General features: G+C 43.9%; 1 protein-coding gene and 1 long non-coding RNA gene across 4 annotated transcripts; one reads left to right on the plus strand and one right to left on the minus strand.

Moving 5' to 3' along the window:
• Positions 1-512: 512 nt before the first annotated feature.
• LOC102446889 (iron-sulfur cluster assembly 1 homolog, mitochondrial) lies at positions 513-18,487 on the minus strand. The gene is made up of 4 exons (XM_075931795.2): positions 18,309-18,487; positions 11,068-11,121; positions 5,902-6,007; positions 513-3,220 (listed from the first exon to the last, which is right to left on the minus strand). Exons 1-4 carry the CDS (start codon positions 18,387-18,389, stop codon positions 3,072-3,074), a joined length of 390 nt encoding a protein of 129 aa, XP_075787910.2. The 5' UTR covers positions 18,390-18,487; the 3' UTR covers positions 513-3,071.
• Positions 18,488-18,498: 11 nt separating this feature from the next.
• On the plus strand, positions 18,499-25,382 carry LOC112543534 (uncharacterized). Of its 3 annotated transcripts, XR_012904724.2 has the most exons (5): positions 18,499-18,633; positions 19,983-20,076; positions 20,345-23,056; positions 23,850-24,146; positions 24,802-25,382. It is a non-coding gene; the product is annotated as an uncharacterized LOC112543534 (long non-coding RNA). The 3 variants fall into 3 exon arrangements; XR_012904723.2 differs by having other exon boundaries at positions 23,823-25,382; XR_012904722.2 differs by having other exon boundaries at positions 23,850-25,382.
• The last annotated feature ends 288 nt before the right edge of the window (positions 25,383-25,670 follow it).

Below are 25,670 nucleotides of genomic sequence, written 5' to 3' on the forward strand. Positions count from 1 at the left end.
CTATATCCTTGTTTCTTTCTTTCTAAAACCCTGGGATTAACAACCTTCATTTTGTACCTTTGAACTCATACAGTCTGCCTCGTTAATCCATTAACCTACTAAATTTATTAACCATTTACAAACATTTTTCACCCAAAGGAAGGTACCCCGGCATTCCACAAAGGGTCAATCTGGCCAAGAGACATGTTACAATCAGTGCTTAGGAAGCAGACATGTTAAGATCCTCTATTTACAGACAGCAGAACTAGAAGACACCTATGGGTGTTCCAGTGTTACTTAATGTTTTCTAAGTGAATATTCCTCAGTAAACCTCAGTTTACAAGCCATACAACAATTATGCTGTAACTGAGCTACTTGTGTGACTTTGAAGTGCTAGTTGTTATAGCTGTGCAAAACAAGAATATTTAATATTTGCCAACAGGCAGTTATTTATTACAACTGAGAACTCTACATACTGTATATTGCACATTCTAAATGGACTGATTAACAAAATACGTTTATACATAAGTTACTACCGTTTACATAAATTTATTTTAACAGCTTGTGCGTTAGGTGCTTTAGTAAACATGACAACTCTCTTCAGAGACTATTTCACAGAATATGAAAGTATGAACTTTCACCCACAGATGACATACACAAACCCATGAATATACAAAAGCCCCCAAAAAGTCTTTAAAAAGAAAATGAATACAGGGACAGAACTTTTATCAACAACCCGTTAGGTTTAAAAAAAAAAGTTTCAGCAAGAAACAGATTTACAAAATGTAAGAATGAGACATTAACACTACAAAAACCACATAGACTTGATTTTTTAAAATGAAAATGGAGGACTCTGGCATTAGAAATTCAAATCTAGAGTTTGTTTTTAGATTTTCCCCACATACTTTGGCTCATCTGAAGAAGTGGGTTTTACCCACGAAAGCTCACAATAGTATATATGTTAGTCTCTAAGGTGTTACAGGACTACTCTTTTTTTTAAAGTTACACATTTAACATGGCTATCCCTCTGAGCGCCATATACTTTGTTGCAGTCTATAACAAATATATACAATAAAGCAACTATTTGTTTATGATAGTTGAAAAAGGAAAATTCCAGTGTTTTTACATCAAAATTGCCTACATTAAAATAATGAAAATTTCAGCATGAATATGAATTCAGCGATAGACGTGAATACTTCAGTCTTTTGTTAACTGTGGGTTCTGCTGGCTGCTGCAGGGAGGATGTCATAGTTTGATTTCCTTCTCCCTCAGAACTAGCTGCATTTCCACTCACTCAGCAGGTAACATTCCACTTCTCCCTCTCAAGCACCAATAAACAGCTCTCCAGAATGAATTCATTCCTAGATGGTCACCCCAAGCTTTATGACTTATTCAGTCCCATCTCTTTCCCCCACTACAACTCCCTCCTTCTTTAAAACTAACATCCAAGTGTTCCTTGTGAGTTCCTTTTACCTCATCCTCCTTCCACTCCCCCCTCTTTTGGGCAAACTTTCAGTTTAACTGCTGTGGCAACAATAGCTTCCACCCCTTTATATTCCCTCTGTAAGCTGCACAAGTGAGTGATGTGACACACCAGTGCCACTTAAATTACTCTGGTTTTCTGGAAATCCTGGAGAGATGTTTAGTGATATTTAAGTGGCTAGGTATAAGGTGCTGAAGAATGGTAGAAGAAAGGAAAATTTTCATGTAGCCAGAAGGATCTTACTGAGTGAGAAGATTAAAATTGTTTCTTTCTATCAATGAAAATGCTTCTTCCAAGCAATAAGTTTTACTTTAAATTAATGTCAATGTTTGTTTTTATACAGACTATATTCTGAAGTGCATTTCAAAGTACAATTAAATTTTCCTTTTACAAAGTTACCTTCCCTCCAAATCACGGTTGGGTAGAATGTAGTCAATCTTACAAGTGAAAACCCAATTTACCAGTGAGGTTTGAGCTGTGACAACCTCCAACATGAGTACTGTCACTTTCCTATAGTCAATTTCCTTCCCGCATCATAAAAATAATTTCCTTTAGGGGTTAACAGACAGTATGGAGGGAGGGATATAACATGTGTACTTGGGGAGGAGGGGGAAACCATGTACACTGCAAAAAGTGAGCACTTGGGCTGGAAGTAGTTTAGGAATTTTGCTGTTTTGGTCAGTTGGGGGCAAAGACAAAGGGAATTTGGGGAAAGGCAGCCTGTGCATATTCTGCCTTAACACTCAAATGGCTGAAGATGTTGCATTATTCATTAACAACACACTATTTGTCTTACTAGTTGTAAGCACAGAGATTGTTATAAGAAAAGGAAAACAAGCATATTTATATAGGGAATAAGATAGCTCAAAACAAGAGGGTGAACATAAAATTTGAGACTTGGATTAGGTCTGTGGCATCCAACACATTAGCCACATGTAGCTATTTGGCTAGTTGAGTGTGGCTAGTTTGCTATAGCAGTAGCCGCTATAGCAGCTACTTGCTTTAGAACTGGTTGGACACCAGGGTATTAGCTCATTCCAAGACATAATCAGTGCTGGTGACATAACATGAACATTTTAGCGCTGGAAGGCAAGATTTCCTCCCTCTTAAGACATTAATTTCCCTCTCATTAGTAAAGCTGTACATAAAGTATCAAGAGATGAAAACATTGGAAACATCTGTCAGGTACACTCATTAAAAAAGAAAACACAAAGGTAGGTAAGTAAATTCTGAAGCCTATCCATTATATCTCTTATAGTGTCCTTGTAATAAAAGGAGAATGGATAGGTAGTGTTTTCTTACAGATCACTTTCTAGGGGGCTGAAAGAGATGAAGGAGATGGAAATGACAAGAAGAAATATTGAGATTTCTTTATATATATGAAAATGTACATTGCTGTTCTTACTGTCTAGAGCCTAGTTCATCCCAATACAGAATAAATACAGCAGTGCTAAAATTTAACACACCGGTTACATTTTCAAAAGGCATTCACTTTATTTTCCTTGAAAGGCAGTCACACTTTTTACAAAGCTTAGAAACCTAAAAGTTTAGAAAGCCACAGCAATGAAGTATTTCATGGTGTTAAAAGACAAAGTACTACCCCTGAGATTCAAACGTTAAAGCTTTCTCCACAGCCACATGTTCCTTTGATGTTTGGGTTATTGAAGACGAATTCACTAGACAGTTTGTCTTCTACATAGTCCATTTCAGTTCCTAGTAGTGTCAGCTGTGCTTTCTTTTCAATAAACACTCGGACTCCTTCAAGGTGATAAAAACAAAACAATTATTATGTAATCTGACAAAGGTCTTCTACTTTTCTTGTGTTACAACACAATCTGTTAGAGAACTAGGATATAAAATGAAGCTAAAACCAGAAGTCTGTCAATGTAACTATTATTGCATTTTCTTGCTTCTTTGAGGATAACTCCTTCATCCTTTTCTTGCTTTTGCTACGAGGGAGGGAAGAGCTGGGCTCAATGCCAGACCCAGCTGCTGGGGACGGGAGAGGGGAGGCAAGGCCAATCTCCCCCCAGGCCTGGCTCTCAGCGCCCCACCTCCAGCTGCAGCCAGCCAGGCCTCTCAGCTCCCCCCCATGCCCTCCTCCTGTCGCAGCCAGCCCCAGCCCCCCTCTCTGATAGCAAGTCTTGCTCCATGTCTCCCCTCTTTCCCTGCGGTCCAGTCACAGTCCTGGCCTCTCGGTGCCCCCCCACGTTCTCCTCCAGCCACAGCCAGCCCTGGCCTCTCTGCTCCCTCACCCCCACCCACTGGTTGCAGCCAGCCCCAACCTCCTGGGTCCCCCACCCCTTTCCTGGTCACAGCTAGCCCCAGCCTCCCCACCCTCCCACCCCAATCGCAGCTCTGGCCCCTTGCCTCTCCCCACCCCTGCCCACTGCAGCCAGCCCCAGCCTCTTGGCTCCTGTCCAGCAGCTGGAGGAGGGCCAAGGGGCAGCAGGGGGAGGGCAATAGCTCCTCATCACTGTATTCATACCCCAACACTCCCAGACCCAGCAGGTAACCACCACTTCTGGCTGCCTCGGGCCAGGGCCGGGAGTGCTCGAACTGCCACCCCAGCCTCAACCTCTCCCCGTCCTTCCCCCACAAGATTAATGTGCCAGCGCCGACTTCCTAGGGTGGGAGGAGGAGGAGAAAGCCCAGAGACTCACCCCAGTGTGGAACCTCAGAGCTTTCTCCTCTCCCCTGCAGGACATCAGTGCTGGCCAGAGCGCTCCAGGCAGTGGTTCCCCGCTGGGCCTCAGAGTGTTGGGGCTCTGAGCACAGTGAGGCACCACTACCATTGCCACCATCCCCGGCCCTCCTGCAGGGAGGCGGAATCTGCTCAGGCCAGGCCGCCAGATGGCTTTGCCATCCCTGGACCATTTCTGGGGCAGGGAGGCTGTGCAAGGGCAGAGCATGTGGGATGCCAGAGTGACGTGATGATATCACTCTGTCATCCCACAGGAAATAATTTATTTATATATATATACACATACATATATAATTTATTTATTTATTGTCCTTTATAGTAAGTCAATATGACTGTATAGAGGAAGAAATAAACGCGGAACCAATAATAATAAAGCCAAGAAAGGAATCTATTAGTTTAACTGGGTAACTACACTGGGCCAGAGCAGCACAGGCCATAATAGGGCCAGTGAATTGAGACCCCCCACAGCCATGGTAGTAGTTGGGTGACAGTACCCCATGATCACAGTACCCCACAGCTGTGATGGGGCCCTAAATTAAAATGGTTAACTGCTATTGTTTAACTGTTTATAAACACCCTTCATTTATCTAATATATAAAGGAGAATGTTTGTAAGTTTGTGTGCTAATATGGACACTAAGAGCTACCGCAACCAAACTTAGCATGGGATAACCGTTCATCCAGGAGAAGGTTTTAAGGTAATTTTGGACCCGTTCGGGCCCATGCTCAAGCTGTAAAAATCAAAAAGTAACCCACCTTGCTGCACGGGCTGCTCCACACACCCTACGTCCTGTGCCCGCCGCCCTGCCCACCCTAGGTCCCGTGTCTGCCACCTGCAGCCCCCAGCACCATCCGGGATTCTTCCCCTTCCACTCGCGAGGTTACATAAGCGACCCTCTTTCTTTCCTCCTTCCCCCCCCGGCACACAGTGCCCCAACCCACACACGCACAACGGCTCGGGCATCTGCCCTGCCCCGTGGCACCTGCAGCCCCGGGCGCAAGCTGGGGCGCCCCTCCCACGTGTAACCTCCCCTCCACCCGGGATCGCACTGCCCCCCCCATCCGGGGATGACGTGGACCTATATTTTAATCCCTATAGAAATAAGTGCAACTTTTCTACCATTTAAAAAAAGATAATGGACTACTGTTTTCCTACATTTTGCTCCTCCAGTTTCCTGAGCAACGCTGGGTAACTCCAGCTAGTATCAACATAAGCCACAGATTTAGCGATCCTAGGAGCCTGGAGCCTCCAAACTCAGCCAAAAGTAATAGGCTGTGCTGGCAAGGAAGTGCTTGTGACCAGAGCCTGCCGAGGAGGTGCTCCATCAAGCAGCCTACACAAAGAGGATTCTATGCTGCCCAAGCCTGAACGCAAAGCGGTCACTCAGACACCAGATGGAAACACTGCTTCCCAGCCCTGGAGAATTACAACCCACAGTACTGCCTGGATATATGTTGGAGAGGAAAAAGGATGCAGTTTGTCCCCTCTGTGCCAGCAATATTTAATTTAGTCCAGGAAGTTTTATCAAGTGGGTACTTTTACAACAGAATCTCAAGTGACAGCAACAGCAATTCCTACTCGGTATCCAAGGATTTCTCTCATTAACTTCACGTAGCTAGTACATTCTAGCCTGTCTCTTTTCTATATTATATTTTGGAAGTTTTATAATCAAGTTATCCCACACCTGTCCCCACCTTTTATTGCTTCAAATAGATAAGAACAAATAAAGACTCACCATCTTGAACTACTTCTTCATCAGAGTCACCTTTTATTTTTGTATAGTCTAATTTGTATGAAAGTCCATTACATCCCCTAGTACGGACTCCAACTTTTACACCTACCTGAAATAGAAAAGTTGTATGAAATATAAAAGTATAGTATGCCAGCACAATTAGAAACTCAGTGAACAAATTAATACACTAGCTACTGGTCAATGCTTTTCCTTTAGCATCAAGGGTTAAAATTAGGATCAATTTGTTTTTAGGAAACAAGAGCCAAAATGTTTTGGTTTTTTTTTGGTAGTAGCTAGAAAAGAAAGTCAGAACTTTTAAAATATAAAATGCACAATACTTACTCAAACTGAAGCCTTGCTCCTATGCACTACACTGGAACAATTTAATCCTCTAATTCTCAACTAGTGGCAGGAATAGTGGTGAAAATAAGGGCAGAGCAGCTGCATTTCTACCATCATATTCTCAGGGTTATCCTGAACCCTATCTATACAACTTCCATTCTACTTTTGCTATCACATGCAGTTGTGCAACAGTGGCAAGTTACACATATAAGTTTTCCTACTGTGAAGAAAGACCTAAAATCTGTTAAAAAAGTACTCCAATATAATTCACTAGTAAAACTGTTGGCACCCTTGTAGGAGTTTGGTCTTATAAACAATTGGGATGAGAAAATCTTGCCTCAAAGCGAAATGGTTTTATAAACTTCAGATGAGACACTTGATGTTTACAAAGTACTGTCAGTCCACTCACAAACTTGAACATTCACTCTCCACAGAAAGAAACCCAGTTCTAGGGCTTAATGTGATGCACGTTAAACAGCTGACAATAATATACAGTAAACTTCCGATAATACGGCACCTTTAGGACCCAGGGGGTGTTGGATTATCAAATATGCTGGACTATTGGAAAGCGGGGGGGCTATGAGGAGTCTGGGGTGGGGTGGGGAATGCCACCCCAGACTCCTCATTGCCCCCCCCTTCCGATAGTCTGGCTCTGCCCCAGGCATCCCCAATTCAGCTGCTGCTGGTCAGTTTCAGCAGCGGCTGAATCGGGGACACCTGGGGCAAAGCATTTGGGGTGCTGCCGGGTTGGTCCGGTAGCGCCGCTCTTCGGCGCTGCGAGACCAACCCAGCAGCACCCCAGCTGCTCTTCCCCAGGCGTCCCCAAGAGCAGCTGGGGTGCTGCCGGGTTGGTCCCGCAGCTCCGAGGGGCAGCGCTATGGGACCAACCCGGCAGCACCCCAGCTGCTCTGCCCCTGGCTTCCCCGATTCAGATACTGGTCAGTTTCAGTAGCGGCTGAATTGGGGAAGCCGGGCGCAGACCAGCTCCAATTGTCCGGCAGCCGGAGCACTTCCGGGTTCCTGATGGTGCCGGACCATCAGGAGTGCCGGAGTATTGGATGCCAGACCAATGGAGTTTTACTATAACAGGAGTTCTGGATATGCATCAAAGGAGATTTCATCCAAATAAAATGACACAGGTTTATTATGTGGAGGTTAACTTCAGTTACCTCAATTGAAAATTAGCAAAACAATAGGGTTAATATGTCTACTCTTGCAAGGAGTGCCAGGGATCCATTAGTGTACCATGAAGGGCAGGATCCTGTGTTTGAAACAGTTCATCCAACTAATTCATCCAAAAAGATGACACTTTTGACAGGACAATTCCCATTAGCAACATCTCAGGGCACTGGACAGTATTGACTCAGAAGACTAGCTATTGCTTAGTGCAGTGTTTCCCAAACTATGGGCCGCGGCCTGATACCGGGCCGTGGGAAAAAAATACTGGGCCTCAGCATGGCTGCCAGGGTGTTCTGGGCTTCCGGATTGCCCATGCAGCGCTGGGTTCCCCAAGCCCTCAGCCAGGCTGGGAGGATGCAGCCGTATGTTTCAGGCTCCCGGCAGATGCATAGTGAGGGTTATCAGGTGAGCTCTTATTGCTGGCTGTGGAGGGGTAGAGGGGGGGTTGGATATGGTCCGCAGGGAAGCAGAGTTGGGGCAGTGGAGCTGCCCGGGAAAGATAGGGAGGTGAACAGGCTGGAGGAAGCATGGCTGGCTTGGGGGGGGGGGGAAAGAGAGGAGAGAAGGAGCAGTGGGGCTGGCCATGGGAGATCGCGGGGGTGGGGGAGAACCGGCTGGCAGAAGTAGGGCTGGCCGGGGGGTTGGGGGGAGGGCGGGCAGGGGTAGTGAGGCTGGCTGGGGGAGATCACGGGGCTGGCTGGGGAACTGGCCAGCGGAAGCAGGGCTGGCAGGAGCAGCAGGGCTTGCCAGGAGAGATCGGGAGAGAATCGGCTGGCGGGGACAGTGGGGCTGGCCCAGGGCGGTGGAGGGGTGGGAGGGGGGAGAGAATCGGCCAGCGGGGAGCTGGACAGTTCAGGGTGCACGCAGATCCTGAATAAAAATTTAAAAGCAGTGCCTTTTAAATATCCCCACTGCTGACAGTGAGGTTTAAAGGCACTACAATGTGACAGAAAGGAGAGAACCTGGTGCATTCACCATCCGGAATAAGAATATCGATAAAAAATTCCAAAGATGGTGTCAGCTTTCTGAAAATAAATGAGCCCCTTTTCAATACACAATGTGCCGGTGCAGAGTTTTATTGGATTACAGTCCATTTTTCCAATCCATATTCCATTAACTTGCTGGTAAAAATGTTGTGGGTGGCCGTATCAAAAGCTTTGCTAAAGGTGGCCCAGGGGGCTTTGGGAGGACCAAAACCAACCTATTTGCATATTTGTCAGTTGCTTAATGAATATGCAAATGAATGTTACCAGTCCTCCAAAAGCTCTTGAATGGATTTACTGGTCCCCATGTCAAAAAGTTTGGGATCCCCTGTCTTAGTCAATCACCAATGCTACTGTAAGAAGTATCTAGAAGTGCAACCAATCACTGGCATGATCATGCAACCTCTCAGATCTTGGAAGGGTACCAAATATGACTTCAGTGTTCCAAATTCTCTCACCTACCTCTCATCCCCCCATATAAATCATAGAACAAGATCTTCTGTGCACATGCCACTATGAGTTGCAGGCCAACAATTACTTCTCCCCATTGGAGGAGCAATTTAAATAATTTACATAGTGCTAGCAAGTCTGAAGCTGAGCCATATGCAGTTATATTTTCATAATCAGTGAAGAGAACCTCTATTTCACAGAATATTAATAAATTACAGGGATAGGAATTTTCATTAGCCATATTACCACTCAGCCTTTACAACTGAGACTTTCCTGTTTTTAATATCTGCTCAACTTTGACCCAGCAAGCCATATTGATTGCTGATTCAGTCAGTCAATATATTCCAATACATAGATCAGACCAAAAGAACATCCACAAACAACAGTTGAGGAATAGTTAACAGGGACACATGGACCAGAAAAAACTCTTTAAACTGACACTGTCTATTCCAAAGAGCCATATGGTACCTTACTCATGACATCTTTACTATACAAAAATAAGTAAGGGAGGGAAGGAAATAATTCGTATAATTATTGTGTTGGACAATGTTAATGGCTGCCACCACAAAGAACTTTAATTTATGAGAAATCCAAACCTTGTAAAAAGTGATTGTTATGTAACAAGTAAATGTCCCCAAATTCAATAGTAGCTGAAAACAAGAGAACTATCATCCAAGGCAACAGTCATATGACAGTCAATCAGAAGTTAAACCATGCAGGCTGAGGCTCCTTGGGACTACAGGTTGAAGGTGTTGGATTAGAAAGGTTCAAGACCTGACCAGAGCCAAATCAGAGAATTTTCAGATTCACAGGAGGTCAATATTATCTAGCAGCACTACCAATACTTCCACTGCTTAATGGGCTCTTAGAAGACATTTAGGGATAATTTAGTACTAAACAATAGCACGGAACACTAAGGCCAGGTCTACAGTAGGGGGCAATGCCAAACTAAGGTACGCAACTCCAGCTACATGAACAGCACAGCAGGAGTGGATGTACCTTAGTTTGAGTTACTGTGGCGTCTCTACTGTGGGAAGTCGATGGGAGACACTTTCCCATCAACTCCCTATATGCTTTTCAATCGGGTGGAATATTGGAGTTGATAGGAGCACAATCAGCAGTCGAGTTAATAAGTCTTTACCAGACCCGCTAAACCAACCCCTGGGAGATTGATGTCTGCAGTGTCGATCTCCCAGTAAGTGCAGACGAGGCCTGAGAGCCAGGATTGGTGGCTGTAAACAAACTTTATAGGGCCACAGGAAATGCTGCCACACTCATGAGAAGTGGACATCCAGCTAACTAAAATCATGCCAGACCATGGATATTACCAGATTAGAGAGCAGCAACTAGAGAGACTAGACAGTTTCAATCTGTAGTTACAAACACAGGCAGAAGGGGATTGACTAGTTATAGCTGTGTATGAGATAAACAGAAAGGCAGCAGAAAGTGAGAGTAGTAGTCATGCGCCCTGGTAAGATAAGAGAAAGACTTTCTTTTGTGGCACATCAACTGCTCCAGACACAAACATTGATCACTGAGTAAAGAAAACACCTACTATTGGGTTTTTGCTATATTCTGAGAAACAGGACTTTGGTTTATTTACCGGAATGTACACAAAGAAATTCCTGACTAGTAGCATCAATTTCTCCTCCTATTGGAAACAATCTGGCAAGGCCCCAAGGCTAACTCTCAGGCCAGAAGGGGTAATAATATGAGGATATAACTTAAAATAATCTACTTTAAGAAATTCAAAAGTTTTATGAAACTATTTAAAGAATACTGTCACATCAATAGCTAGAAATCTCTTGCCACAGTAGGAAACCATTACTTTACTAGTATCAATACATCAGACTAATTTGGTCAAAGTGGTACAATGGACACACTTAAAAATCTTGTCAAGTCTTTAAGGAATGCATTCTGGAGTTTGTTCTCTCAAAGGTTATGATAGTTGATTTTTCATTACAGTGATGTTTCCCCTCAACATTTGATTTTTTTATATGAAAACAACTTGTTGGTTAAATGTGTTTATTAAAAAATAAAGGAAAATTTCAGGTTTATATGGTATCTATAGTAACTGTTTCAAGCTGCATTGTTTTCCAATGATCACAAAAATTGCACAAAGCAGCTACTAGCATAGTAATAAGTAAGAGCACTCTTTATAAGGTACAATTAAAAATATTACAATATTACCAGAATGTCTTCCATTTGTACTTACATGCTCAGGTTTATCTTTAAGAAGCTGTTTTATCTTCTCTACAGCTGAAGGAGTCTGAAAAATAAAGAGATTTCATTGATGTTTTGTTATCTACCAGCCCTGTGCTCTTGGGGAGCCAGGGAGTGACACTGTTGGAAAACCATCGCCCTCCCCCAGGCCTCTGCTATAATCACAGACAAAGCAAGGAAAAGGCAGGGGAAGACCCACCTAAACTGCTTCAGACAAGGGTGATAGAATTAAGGAAACACCCCAGCCTCATCTGCATTGAAGACAGCTACAGTTCATCTTCAAATTTGATACAATCAACTCAGGATTAAACAAAGACTGTGAATGGCTAGCTAACTACAAAAGCAGCTTCTCCTCTCTTGGTATTCACACCTCCAGATCAGCTATTAGAAGTGGGCCTCATCCTTCCTGACTGGATCCACCTCCTCATCTCTAGCCTGATTCTGGCCTGCATATTTATACCTGCTTCTGAAAATTTCCACCACATCAGTGGTCTCCAACCTTTTTACACCCAAGATCACTTTTAAAATCTCAGAACAGGCGAAGATCTACCGCCCCGCCCCTTCCTTGAAGCCCCGCCTTCTCTATTCTCTTCCTGGCCATCACTTGCTATCCCCAGCCCTTACTTACACATTCTGATAAACAGTTAATTTTTAAATGATGCCATATATAAAATTAAAATCACATGTTTATAGTTATGAAATAAACGGTCTGTTTTTTATTCATGCTATTTAAATCTAAAATGAAGCATTTATAGTTATACATTTTGTGGGGACAGAGTTCTGCAGCTGGCAGCAGAGGAGAGGAAACAGTGTGCTGGGAGGGCAGAGGACAGGGTTCTGCAGCAAGGGTCAGAGTTCCAGTGGGGACAGAGTTCGGGGAGTGGGGACGGGAATGGGGACAGAGTTCTGTAGCTGGGGACAGGGGAATGGGGACAGTTCTGTAGCTGCGGACAGGGGAATGGGGACAGAGTTTGGAGAGTGAGGACAGAGTTCTGTAGATGCGGACAGGGGAGTAGGGTCTGGGAAGCAGGGAGTGCGGACAGGGGGCGGGGTGCCAGTGGCAGCAGAGAGTCCCCTGCATCTGCCTCCTCCCAGGACTGTCCTCCCTCCCCCCCCAGAGGGAAGCCAGCACGTGCCTCCTCCAGGCCCGACTCCTCACTCCACCCCCGCAGTGCAGGGAAACCCCGCGCGTGCCTGCCCCGTGGCCAACCCCTCCCCTCCAGCGGGGCCAAACCCCTGCGGGAGCCTGCCCCAGGGCCAAACCCCCTCTCCCGCAGCGCGACCAACCCTTGCGGGCACCTGCCCCAGGGACAAATCCCCCTCCCACAGCGAGGCCCGCCCCCCCCCCCCATTTCCCCTCCCTTCCCCTCCCGCAGCACGGCCAACTCCCGTGGATGCCTGCCCCGGGGCCAAGCCGCCTCTCCTGCAGCGGGGCCAAACCCCCACGGGAGCCTCCCCAGGCCAAACTCTGGGGCTGACCCCTGCTCTCGCAGCGAAGGAAAATCCCTGCGCTCAACTCACCCCTCCCAGGGAAACCGCTGGACTTCTCTTCTGGAGCCAACGCCCCCTCCCCCAGCACATGGCAGAGCTGTAGGAGGGGAGCAGCCTGCACACTTCCAGAGCCCCCAGAAGAAGTGACACGGGCTTCACCCAGGACTTCCGTCCACACCGTGGGAAGCTGGCACTACACTAGAGGTAGGTAGTGGGGCTTCCATGGGTGGGGAGTAAATGGGAGGTGGGGGTGCCCGAACGCCTTGCGATCGACTGGTCGAGGCCTCGCAATCAACTACGGGTTGGTGACCACGGCACTACATGCATCTGACGAAGTGGGTGTTTACCCACGAAAGCTTATGCTCCAACACTTCGGTTAGTCTATAAGGTACCATAGGACTCCTCGCCACAGATAGAATTATTAACTTTTCCACAGCCCCATAAGAGTTACCCTGATAAATGAACCTACCCCAGAATATTGGGCAAATCTGGTAACAGTTTCCCTGTCGAAAAATGTTAAAAGCTTTGAAGAATGTTCAATCTTCTACTGCTTCTATCTTCTACCGCAAATAAAAGCTCAGTGCAGTTCCTGCTTCACAGCTGTCAACTTTTCAGTTCAGCTTCTCTTCCCATACCTTGGAAGTTCACCTTTTGCACCAGTGTCACCAGCAACAGTACAAAATAGCTTTTCACCTGTTGTGTGTTGTACTTGCAAACCATAATCAACACCCTGAATTGCATAATTTTTGTTTTTCTTATGTAAACTCAAATAATTAATCTGGTTAATGCACATGAGGATTTAACAAAAAAAGCAATGTTTTATAAATTAATTTGACTAAAAGCTGAAAACAAATGTAAATGGGAACAAAAAACCCTGTTCCCCAAAAGACTATAAATGTATAAGTAGTGACTATATCACAGGAGGTTTGGGACTAAAATTTAGATTCTCTTCATTTTCAAGTTCCGTATTTATCAGAAAGTAAGAAGCTTCTTGAGAAGTTTGCCATAAGATTTTTTTTAATGTTTGTAAAAATATACTGCAACATTGTGCGAGTGCACAAAAACCAGAAAACATTAGTTTGCCTTCATTACCCACTCCGAGTAAAATGTTGGGGGTAATTAAACAGATTGTGGGATTATGAGAATTTTTAAATTCTTTCAGTTTATGATAATAAAATATTTTTCCTGTGTTATTGAACTATGATATTTAACCTGGCAGTGCTTTCAGGAGAAGCCAGTCGGACTCTGGCTCTGCAGAAAGCAATCTTACCAAGGTCTAGGAGCCACAGAACTGGCTTTAGAGAAAGAAAAAAAAAAAAAAAAAAAAAAGAAAACCATCAAATAAGTCTACCTTATATACCTGAAAATTTCCCAATGTTCAATCACCAGGGAAAACACAGGAATTCTATCAAAGAACAAATATATCTAGTACAACAGCATGTCTCCCATAGTGAAGATTTGCAGCTAATGCAAAAGAAAATATAAACTTTCATAAATGGTATAAATCTACCATAAGAAAGCCAACACTGTAGAATGCAATCTCTCATGTATCAACAGTGAGCAGGAAACACCTACAGTGAATAGGAGGCAGCGTTTACAGAAGTTTTCATATTAAAAAAAAAAATCTAAGTCACTGTTAGGGATATTAGATATTGTTTAATTGAATAATCAGGTAACCACACCAAATTTTAGTAGTCACACAATTATTCGATGGTCCCCAGGTGCAGGGCTGGCAGCCAGTGCACTCCGGCTCCACTACTGGGGAGCCCCTTGCCATCCTGCACTGCTGCCTCTGACAGACACAGCAGCGTGGGGCGGCAACTGCCTCTGTCCATGTGGAGGACCACGCAAGCTCCCAGCAGACAGAGCAGCCTTTTCCATGGCAAGCCCAGACCTGCTGCAGGCAGAGGCTACACGCGTATCCCACCTGCAACCTCGCCTCCCCTCTGCCTCTGATATAGAGCTGGTGCTTGTGGGGAGGGTGTAGATGGCCACAGAAATCTGGCTTAAAAGCCAGCTTCCTGCATGTACTGTCCCCTACCTGCCCCTCTTGCCCTTTACGTTGCTGCCTTTCTATCTGATACAGAGGCACAAAGGGAGAGGGAGTGCATATAGTCGTTAGGATTAACCAATATGCACAGGCTTATCAGTTAATCGTTTACATGACTATATGCTAACTAAAATCCCTAGTAAAGGTACTTTATGATGCAGTTTTCCTATTGAATCTAATAAAACCACCAAGTAAGACTCATCTCTCAAACTTAGCGCACAGCCCAAGCAAGCAGATCAATACACTGAGGAATTTAAACCATTTTGTCTCTTGGTTTTGAGAAGTAAAGCTATTATCTCTGTGATCTATGACATTTTAAACAATTCCTTCCAAGCCTGTCCCCTAAATTTCATAGCTGTAAGCACTTACAAGTGCATTCAGAGATAAGGCTTTGGCTAGTTTTTCAAGGTTAATCTCTACCACCGAAGGGAAATGTCTTGACCCAAGCTGAATATCAGTATATGTAGTCCTTTGGTTTCATATTATACTCTTGCCAGATAACTATCACAGATAACCACTAGAATTTTTGTCTTTTATAGTTTTTTTTTTAATTAAAAAGGATACTTAAGGTTATGAGTGCAAGATAATTAATGCTATGGATAAAACTCCAAGCCACTCTCCACACAAAAAGGCAAGCTTCCTTTAAGAGAATGCCAGCTATCTCCAGAAACACGTAACATTAACAACCTGCCTGAGAACATAATCTTGCCACTATAGGTCACCTCTCCACCTGCCATCATTATAGCATTGCTGCCTACCTCAAAATGACTACAAGACAACTTACAACACAGAAATCCATCCTAAACATGTTGCTCAAGTCACTCATTTCATCCTCACTCACAGCAGCTTCACATTTAACAACACACACTTTGTTCAAATCATGGAAACAAAAATTGGTACTAGGATGGCTCTCCAATAAGTCAAACTCTGCATGGACCACTTTGAAGAATTTCTAGAAAATTGAATTTTCTAGAAATTCTTCAATCAGAGAATCAGATATCACCATGAAAAAAGAGACACCCATATACTGGGGGGAAGAGGGGGGCAAGGAGGAGGGAAGCGGGGGGGGGGGGGCAAGGGCCCTGCTTGGATACAGACCCTCCCCTCCCACCAAACAAGCCCACTAATAGCACACTGTTACAATCCCACACTTGAACTCCTAGGAGGTAGCAAAAAATTGTAATTCATATTTGATGGGCACCACACCCTGAAACAAATATTCCCCCAAATCTTTTGGCCTTCAAATAGCCACCAAGTCTCACCAAGTTAGGCATCAAAAGAAAGCACCACACAGACCAGAGCACACCAACTGAAAATAGCATAAGAGCCTGCCACAACAAGAGGCAAAAATATTACTGATGATGAGGATCAATTACACGCCTGCTTCCAAACACACCTTTCAGGATTCACGGAACTATACGTTTATTACAACAAGTAGTGTACATCCTTGTATGCTCCAACAACATTGATGAAACCAGTCAAACAATCACTATACTCTTGAATGGACTCAGATAGAAAAAAAATGATAAGACAAAACACCTCACCCTTAGATGAACATTTTCCACTTTCAATATCAACAAAGCTTGCATAACATCTTGAAAAGACAAGCCTTGGAATTTAAATTCTTAACTAGACATCAGAAACTATGATTTCAATGTGGACATTGTTGTAATGAGCCATAAAACCAAACTGTAACATATCCTCACTGCCTGCTCAACTTACCTACCTACTTCCAATTTCTTCTGCACACCAATCTAATCCACAAACGACTTCATTTCAAGTGACCTCTTCTGTTCTGCCATATGCTTAACAATCTGTCTCAACTTTAATTTAGCTCATACACACTGATTTCCGTCCTCAGATATGAAGGGCTTTGTGCAGCTCAAAAGGTTGTACCTTCGAAACACCAACTGACATTACGGTAATTTAATTTTTTTTTAAAAGTCTCACCTACATTCTCACTCCCATGGGCTGTCATTTAACATTAAAAAAAAATTAAGGCAATTTAAAATTGTTTTTGAAAGCACTTGTATTTCATCTTCTCTTTTTGGAAACTCTAATTATATATTTATTTTTAGAGATTAAATACTAATTCACAAGTGTCCAGTTATAAGTACTGTATTACTAATCAAGTACCCTCAATAATAGCATGTGGCAAGTAAGTTCTACATGTCATTTAATAATCATGCTCCTTTAACTGATTTTTGAGGGCTAAACTTTACATTTAATTATCTACATACAATTATCTACCTGTTTTAGAATGGATTTGTTTGTTTGGGGTAGGAGTTTTTTTGTTGCTTTTTTTGACTAAGAGGTTGAGAGTCAATGTTCAATGTTGCTATTTTTATTACATTAGTCAATGTTTCTTGCTTAACAACAAGTTTCCAAGGAAGCCTTGAAGTGGCTGGTGGACCTACAATTGTGTTTATGCAATGTTGCTGCAGACCCCATACATGAGAGAGACCAAATGGGCAACTGGAAGCATGATTATATCCTAACTTTGCTGTTTTTGTTTTTGTATCTATCAAGTGCAACCCTATGTACTGGGAAGGGAAGGATATGAGACAAAAATGAAAAAGACAGCTTGTTGTTATTCTTCTTCTTACTCTTCGTTTCTAAAGGCAGTACTCCTAGATAGCCCTTATATCAAAAGTCCCCTCATTTGCAAGAGTGCAAGGTCATTTCAGTGCCCTTCTCAGAGCCTTATTTCTGCATTTCAGATGATGACATGACATACACATCTATTGTGACATGACATCAAAAGAAAAAAAAGCAACTCATGGCCATAAGCATAAATCTTATCTTTTAATAGTTTATATATATTTTACACACACACACAATCTCTCTCTCCCCTTCCCCCCATGTACAAATGCAAACAGTCTGCATATAGTTGAATGAGGGCCTTAGCAACACACAGAGAGAAAATACCCATCACGAAAAGTGCCATGTAACCTAGAGGCCACTTTAGAGGTACATTTGTACTAGGAAATCATAGATTTAAAAAAATATATATTGACTGAACTTTTTGAAGATGGATAGAGAGATATGCAGAGCTGATCTGTGCTAACATTGATATAGTTGATTTATCAGGATCACAGCTCTTCCCTATGCAAAATATACAAATGCTCTCGTTAACATATTTTAGTATCTCTCCCACAGCACGGGTGACTTCCCTGTATGGATGAGTAGGCGGCATCAGCTAGAGATTCCTGAACGGGATAGAACAATTGTGCCAACACCAGCCACTCAAAATAATGAGTGAATCTAAACTCACAAGATTGGTTTGAAATTTGAAGCTTGTGCATGAATTACACAGGGCCCTTTTCGTGTGCACGATGGATCCTGAGCCCTTCCCTTCAAGCTCCGCTGCACAATACGCGAGGTGACAGCTCCCTTACGGGGCAGCGAAAGCCAGGAGACTCGCGTACCCTCCTGGCTCCAGCAGCCGGGGCTTTGCCAAACGCACCGAACCCTGGGCAGTCGGCGACCCTGGGGAACAGCCCGGGCTGGCAGGGACGCGACCGTTTACTCCCGCGCGGCAGGAGACCCCGCCGGGACCCCGGCACCGCCCCCCGGGCTACAGCTCAGCGCCGGCCGGAGCGGCTCTTCCCCCGCCAGGCGCGGCCGGGCAGCCACCGCCCGAGCCCCGGCTCCCCCCACCCCGCGGCTAACGCAGCCCCCGCGGGACTGACCAGAGTGAGCGCGGCCCGGCTGGCCTGGATCTTCCTCTTGCTCACGGCCCGGACCGTGGCTCTGACGACCGAGGAGGCCATCGCGCCCCTCAGCCCCGCCCGCGCCCCTTGTCCATGGGCCCGGGCACTGGCGCGCTACTGCGCCGCTCGCGTCATGGCGGCCGGAGTGTGATGTCATCGCCGCGCGCCGCGTAAGGCGACGTGCGCGATGACGCCGCGAGAGCGGCTCCGGCAGCGCTGCCCGGACGGGTTTGTGCGGCGCTTCCGCCTCGAGTCGGCACAATGAAGCGGGAGCAATAAGCGGAAGCGCCGCGCGGGAGCCGGGGTGAGTGTCCGCCGGGGCCGCGGCAGCTCCCCCCCCCCCCCCCCGCCTCCGCCGGGGAGCCGGGCGCGCGAGCCTGACTCCATCCCCCCCCCCCCCCCGCGCCGGTGACCGGGGAGCTGCTCCCGCCGCCGGGCTTTGTGCCCCCCCCCCCCGGCCCGGCCCCTCGCGCTGCCCTGCGGCTCCTGGGACTCCCCGGGCAGCCGCCTTGCCGGGGCAGGTCAGGCAGACAGCGCGGCGCCTGGCCCCGAGTTCCTGCCAGTGCCGGTAGCGGCCTGTCGCTGTGCGCTGGGGCCCCCTGGCTGCCCAGTCGCTGACATAGGGGGTTGTTCTAGGACAGGGATGGGCAGAAATTTTCGCAGGGGGGACGCCGAAAGTGGCGGGGCTGGGTCCCAGCCTCCCCCTAGAGATGCCTGGGGCTGGAGGTTTTGAATGAAAAAGACAGCAAAGGGCTCGTGGGCTCAGTCCTGCTGCTACTGCATTGCCTGGCAGCCACCCAGGGTTACTGCACCTGTTTAACGGACTTATATCTCCGCTCCCTGCCAGGGTAACAGCACAACCAGGAGCTCTGAGCCATTCAAATAGACTCCTGCTGCCTGAGCTCCGACCTGAAAATTCGGTAGCATTGGCAGCAAGATATGAATAGAAAGCAGCCAGGTGCAGTCTGTGGGCCAGATCAGAGAACTATGTGGGCAAATCTTGCCCAGCCCTGTTCTAGAAGGTGTTGCTTCCCACTGCCATTTATAGCTTTAGCCACCAACGAATTGGTATGGGGTGTATAAACCAGAACTCCGCTCCTCCAGCTGGCACAGTATTGCTTATCACAAGGTTGCTCAATACACCACCTGCGGTGGGAGCAAAAACTAAAAAGTAATCAATATAATGGTCTTCTGTTGATATGCAGTAGTAGTTAAATTCCTGGACTGTCATTGCTTATTAAAAGTGCTGTCATGTGGGTGGAAATCAGGTAAATATTGCATTTTATTAATATCAGCAGAACTGACTTAAATGGGGCCTGTGTGTTGTGTAGTCTTGCCTTAATCTTTATATTCATGCCCATCTGTGTGAAAGACACTATTTGCATATGTTTGCATGAATATGCAACTACACTTAAGTTGCAGCCTTTGGTATGTGCTATGAGTATCATTGTGGGCCTTGGGGCTTCCAAAGTTGAGTAGTCCTGGCTGATCTGGTCTTTGGTCCAATTATGAAGGTTCACTGGGCATAAGTCTTTTTGATCTTAGGTTTCATTTGTTACCTCCTCCTCTGTTTCTGAGTATCCTGGTATACATGATTGTGGTGCTTTTGAACTTGGTGACCTGTGGGGCTTGTGATCTCTGTACTGTCCACAGGTGCCAATGGAGCCAGTTTGGTAGGAATGCATATAGTCTGTCAGCAGAGACGGTACCTTGAGATTCCCTTGTTGTGGTCTGCCCGAGGTCTGATGTAGGTATTGGGAATTTCTCTATTACAATTAATTTGAGTCAAAGGTTTCTATCTCTTTGCCCTATTCTTTAGGTTGTTGTACTGTGGGACACAATTAGTATACCTCCACAATTAGTATTGCATCTTTTCAAGAAGTGAACCAAGAATACCTGAGACATCCTTGTGGAAAACTGTGGGACCCAAACTTTTATTAAACTAATTGTAACCAAGTAATAAATCATGAATAAACAAGGCTAAAGTAAACTTAACAACTCTAATTCTGTTTTAGGTTAACAGTGACATCGCTCATGGACTCTGTCTCAAGCTGAGGATGGTCAAGAAGGAGCATATTGCATGAGGCACCATCAGTGCTGGGAGACTGCCACTGCAAATGTGCACCTTGCCCAGACACTGCTATTGACAACCTCAGATTAACACTGACACTTGATATGGAGCACCCTCATGGACTGCATTTGAAGAAATGTAGATCATCACCTATAATGCTAGTAGCCATCCCTTAGCATCAGCTGCTGAGGGTGGCCATGCCTCCTCATTGCAGTGTTCCTGGATGTGTCCTACAGTAGGAGAATTAGTAGTCTAGACAGGGGCTGGACTTTACCCCTTCCCTTCCTAGTGGGGCAGGGGAGAATCAGTTCCCCAAGGCTCAGCCCTTCTGTAAGGTGGGGCCACCAGTGTCAGTCTCCCTGGGCTCCAAGCAGGGCTGGACAATCAATAAACTGGACCCCAGTCTCTCAACCAGACAGGACAATGGTCAACATGAGTCAGCTTCTCTAACCTCACGCAGGGTGGCATGGTGTGCGCTGGTCTCTCTGACAGAACCAGTTCTAAGAATAGTCAAGTTCCCTGGCCTTCAGGTACGCTGGAGTAGTTAGTAATCCAGGCTCTGCGCTCCTTGTCAGACAGCCCCGTTCAATAATAGCTTGGGTTCTCTGGCCTTCACAGGACAGGAATGAATACCACTGCAATGTACTGGCTCAGATAAGAGGTTGTGTGATGTAGCACAGTCTCTCCCTCCACATTAAGAGGGGAATACCACCACCCCAGGGTTGAGTGGGAACATGGGACCACCCAACTCCACCCCATCCCAATGCAGGTTCTGTATCGGTGGGTAGTCCACCACTGATCCTGGGTCAGCAGGATCCAGAGGTTGAGGGTTCCACCCTCCCCGCCCCCCGAGGGACATACATTAGCTAGCAGGGCGTAAATCAATAGCAATCTTCTTTACTTGCTTTTCTTGACAAAATAGTCACTGGTAAGACTAGGACAAGTGTTGCCTGTTTTGTAAGAATAAAATAGTATTTTCTGGTATAAAGTCAAACTTTTCAGTAGTTAGGTGCTGAGAATGTTGACAGTAATTCTCATATTAAAAACTCAGTCAACAATTTTTTTTTAAAATTCCTTCCTTCCTTCCGACATCCAGCTCATAGACGGTCATGATATGCCAAGAAAACGTGTCAAATTATCTAGCAAACACAGGGGGGTGGTACAGTGAAAGATTATCCAGGAGAGGCATGAAACATCCTAAGGAGACATAAGAAGGCAAAGTTTTTTTCTGTATAGCTAAAGAAAATTATATCAGGCAAGTTTAATCAACTACCTATTTTTTACTTTATATTTATAGGGATATTTAGCCTCAGTCACATTTTCAAATAGCAATTGTTTAACTGCATATATACAAGTACACATCTTTGTGCACAGACCATAATTGTGCATACAAACTGGCTAACAGAACAAGCAGATATTGAAGAGAGGCTATCAGCAAAACATTAAAACTATTACATTTAAGAAGTGCAATATGCGGCTCCATGTTCATTTGAATGTTTGCAAATAGAAAATGAAGTGTGTTACTAATGAAACTGGCTTCAGATAGATAAGCAAATGGGTGAACAAACTCCTATTTACTTCCATGTGAGTTGGCTCAGGCCTTCAGTCTTAAAGCAGTGTTTTAATAGGTCATTTCAGGGTCTTAACATTTTAATCCTAGTTACAGAATGTATCCAAATGGAGACGGTATCCTTCACTATAATTTAAAGACAAGTACCCCTGTGAACAAAAAAAGTTGAAGCATATAAATACTGTAATTGACACCTAAATATTTTGAAACCTTTCAATCAAATTAAATAACCCCCTAAAGAATACTCTGGGAATTCACAGGTCTTAATTTACTTCCTCTGGTATTTAATGATCAGTTATTCTATTACCCCAAATTATTGTAGGCATCTAGATAGCCATTTTAACCTGCATTCTAAAGCCAAATTTTACATACAGTTAGATACTTTCTCAAGCAAAGACTATGTCTTAATGTCAGCCTCAGATAACTAAGAAAAATTAGCTTGTGAAAACAGGAAGTTACACCACACTATTTTACAGCTTGTATTATGTTAAGTGCCTGTTAGAATTAAGTAGGGAGATGCTAGGCCAGAGATCCCAATTTTCCCTGTTACTTTTAATTTTTAGTTTGTCTTTAAACTTGACACATCACTCTACTCAAGTTACTTTCTAGATAACACACTGACTGCTATGGGAAGATAGCATTCACACATACTAGTGCAAAGATGATGTAACCTCAAAACGCAGTGCTTTATGTTTTGAGCAAGAGCTGTGTTAAATGTTTAATATTTTGTTTTACTGTGGTTTCTCCTTCCCTCCCCCAGGAAAATTCAGCATTCGTGATTGTGCTATCCTATAGAGATTTGATTATATAGTAATCCCAGTTTTGTAAAACAAATTCCTATAGAAAAAAGAGCTTCTAACACGTGACTCCTCAGTAAAATAGTTATGCTGCAGACCAAAATTCCCACCAGCTGTGAAACATCCCAGGTTCAAATCAATTCTACTGCAGATTCATTAACATTCAGTATTGTGCTCCCTAGACTACGTTTGAAAGTGTTGGGACAAGATTCTAAAAGGAGGAGGAAATCCACACAGCAATAGAGTTTTCATGAATACTGACTACAGCTGAACTGTACATACAAATAAGGTACTCATACATACAAATATGAAGATGCCCAATTGTCTCTTCTTACTAATGTACTCCTCAAAACAGCACACCCTATTCATCTCTTACCACGTGCTGCCATTAGTGTAACTCATTATTTGGCCATACACATACAAATTAATTATTGAGTTTGATTCTTTGATCCATTTTCATATAGTTAGTAAAGTGTTAAATTAACCAGTCACTTTAAGTGATAAATGTATAATAGCATTTATGTATTGATATGTATGCTTCATAGTACCAAACCAGCAATAAACTACTATTGACAGCAACCCTAAAATAATTCTCTTCCCCCTTCCCCGGCTGATAATTTTACTAACATCTTAGCCTCTGCTCTAACCATTAGACATGCTGTCTTTATATATATATATATATATATATATATATATATATGAATGAAAAGAGAATGTGTAATAGGTATATTAAAAAAAATTTCAAACTTGGATTGAGATGTATGTTTTTGGTTGTATTAGTCTGAATTATTCTATACCTTTCTCAGAGGGAAAGGTAATTTAGAATCTAACCCTGTATTTCCTGTACATACACACATCCCTTTAGAGTTTGTGGAATTTAAGATGAGCAAGGAATGTAAAATCATTTCTTAATTCACCTGAATTGGCTATCCTGTCAGATATTTGAATTGAGTAGTTTATTACTTTTTATATTGCCTGCATCTCCTAATTGCAGTTGATTTGTGTATTTTTATTTAATACTTGCCATATTGCCTCTATTTTACTCTTCTCTGTAGTTAATTCAAGTCTCTTGCTTACTTCAGTGGAAGCTTGAGAGAGTCCTGTGAGGAACTCCCCGAATTCAGCATATGGAAAGGCTTGAGAGATCAGGAAAACAAAGTTATTGACACATACGTGTGTAGTGAAATGAACCTCAGCTCCAAAGTACCTGTGACATGAGCCTCAGCTTTGGGATTTTGGTTCCCACAGCTATGAGAAGAATCTTGCATTCATAGCTGCTTAGAGATACACTCAACCCTGCTTCCTCCATGGAACAAGAGAAAAACCCAGTAAGAACCCAGACTAGAGTAGAAGGGGGAATGATGGCTTCAGAATGGAAGGTAAGGACATCCACAGAACCAGCCTTCAGCTGAAAAGAGGTTTAGCAGGGAAAACTCCGTATTTGGATGCTTCATAGCAAAAAGTATTGAGGCAGAATGGAAAAAATGATTTTTATGGACACCTTCTACGGAAGGGTATGGGACTTGTGTCTCTGGGCATTTCGTTCCATAAAAGCTTTGATCTTTCACTCCCATTCACAAAGAAGAAAACTTAAAATGTAGGGTTAAATGAGCCATTGTATACACAGAACACAGCAACTTTTATATTTTGCTACCAGGCAAATGCAGTACAACAAAAACATTAAACAGCCCAAAAAGTAAAGACTGAATTATAATTTTATGATAAAAATTAGCATGAGATATGAAGTTGAAGTGATCTTGACAAACATTCTATCCCCTGAATGTGGTCATTTTCTATTAGTCTTTGGCTAAAATTTCTTTTGATATACAGTATAAGAAATGTATGAAGTAATGAATTTTAGGCTATACATATACACACGCAATGGAAACTGGGGACTTGACCCCTTTGAAAATTCCAGCCTACATGTTTAATGTAGACATTTGATGAAAGGAAGTACTAGTCTTAAAACATAACATCTTTAAAGAAGCAGTGAGTAGAATTACATTATCTTAGTTTTCTTTTTTTCCTGAGCAGAGAACATAAGTTGATGACAAACATGATGAGATCAGCTCATATATCACTGTCAGTGGATAAGATCTGGACGCGATGAAACAGTTCAAGTATTGGGGGGGGCAAGCATCACTGGTGAAAGATCAAAGAGAAATTCTGGCAAGAACTGCACATACACCTTCAGCAGCAAAGCTTATCTCAATTTGGAGCAAGATCATCAGCTCCCTGTAATCCAAACAAACTGCTGTATTCATTGGTCATCTCCATTTTTCTGTGTGCGCGCGAGAGATATGGACCCTTCTAGCAGAACTTAGTGCAGATGAGAAACTTCCATACATTCCTGGACATTTACTGCTTTGATCATATCACTAATAAATAGGTCTGCAACATCACCCACTGCACTGGATCTTATGAAGACCTCCTGTTGATGGTGAAGAAGCACAAGCTGAAGTGGTATGGCTATAACACAAGATCATCTGGCCTATCCAATATCCTTCAAGGGACAGTAAAGGGGAGGAGAAGAAGAGGTAGAATAAGAGCTGGATTGACAACATAAGAGTGGACAGGAATGAATTGTGTGGAGACTCAAGCATTGGTACTCAATTATCAGAGATGGAGACAATTGGTTGATTTCTCATCAGTGATGGTGCCCCCAATGACCAATGCAGTTATGTAAGTGATAATGTTGTTCCTATTGGATTTTGCATTTGTAATAAGAATATTTGGAATTGTAAGTAAAATATAAGGAACAAGTAGAAATTTCAAGTTTTAAATTTTGGGGTTTTTTTTATTTCAAAGTCATAAATAACAGTGATTTTGTTTTTACCATGTAATGGTTCTCCAACATGCTCCTCCCAGAACAAGTTATGATGGTACAGTACCAGCTCCAAAAA

This window comes from Pelodiscus sinensis, chromosome 6 (assembly GCF_052426305.1).
Source record: "Pelodiscus sinensis isolate ZL-2025 chromosome 6, ASM5242630v1, whole genome shotgun sequence".
Lineage (NCBI taxonomy): Eukaryota > Metazoa > Chordata > Testudines > Trionychidae > Pelodiscus > Pelodiscus sinensis.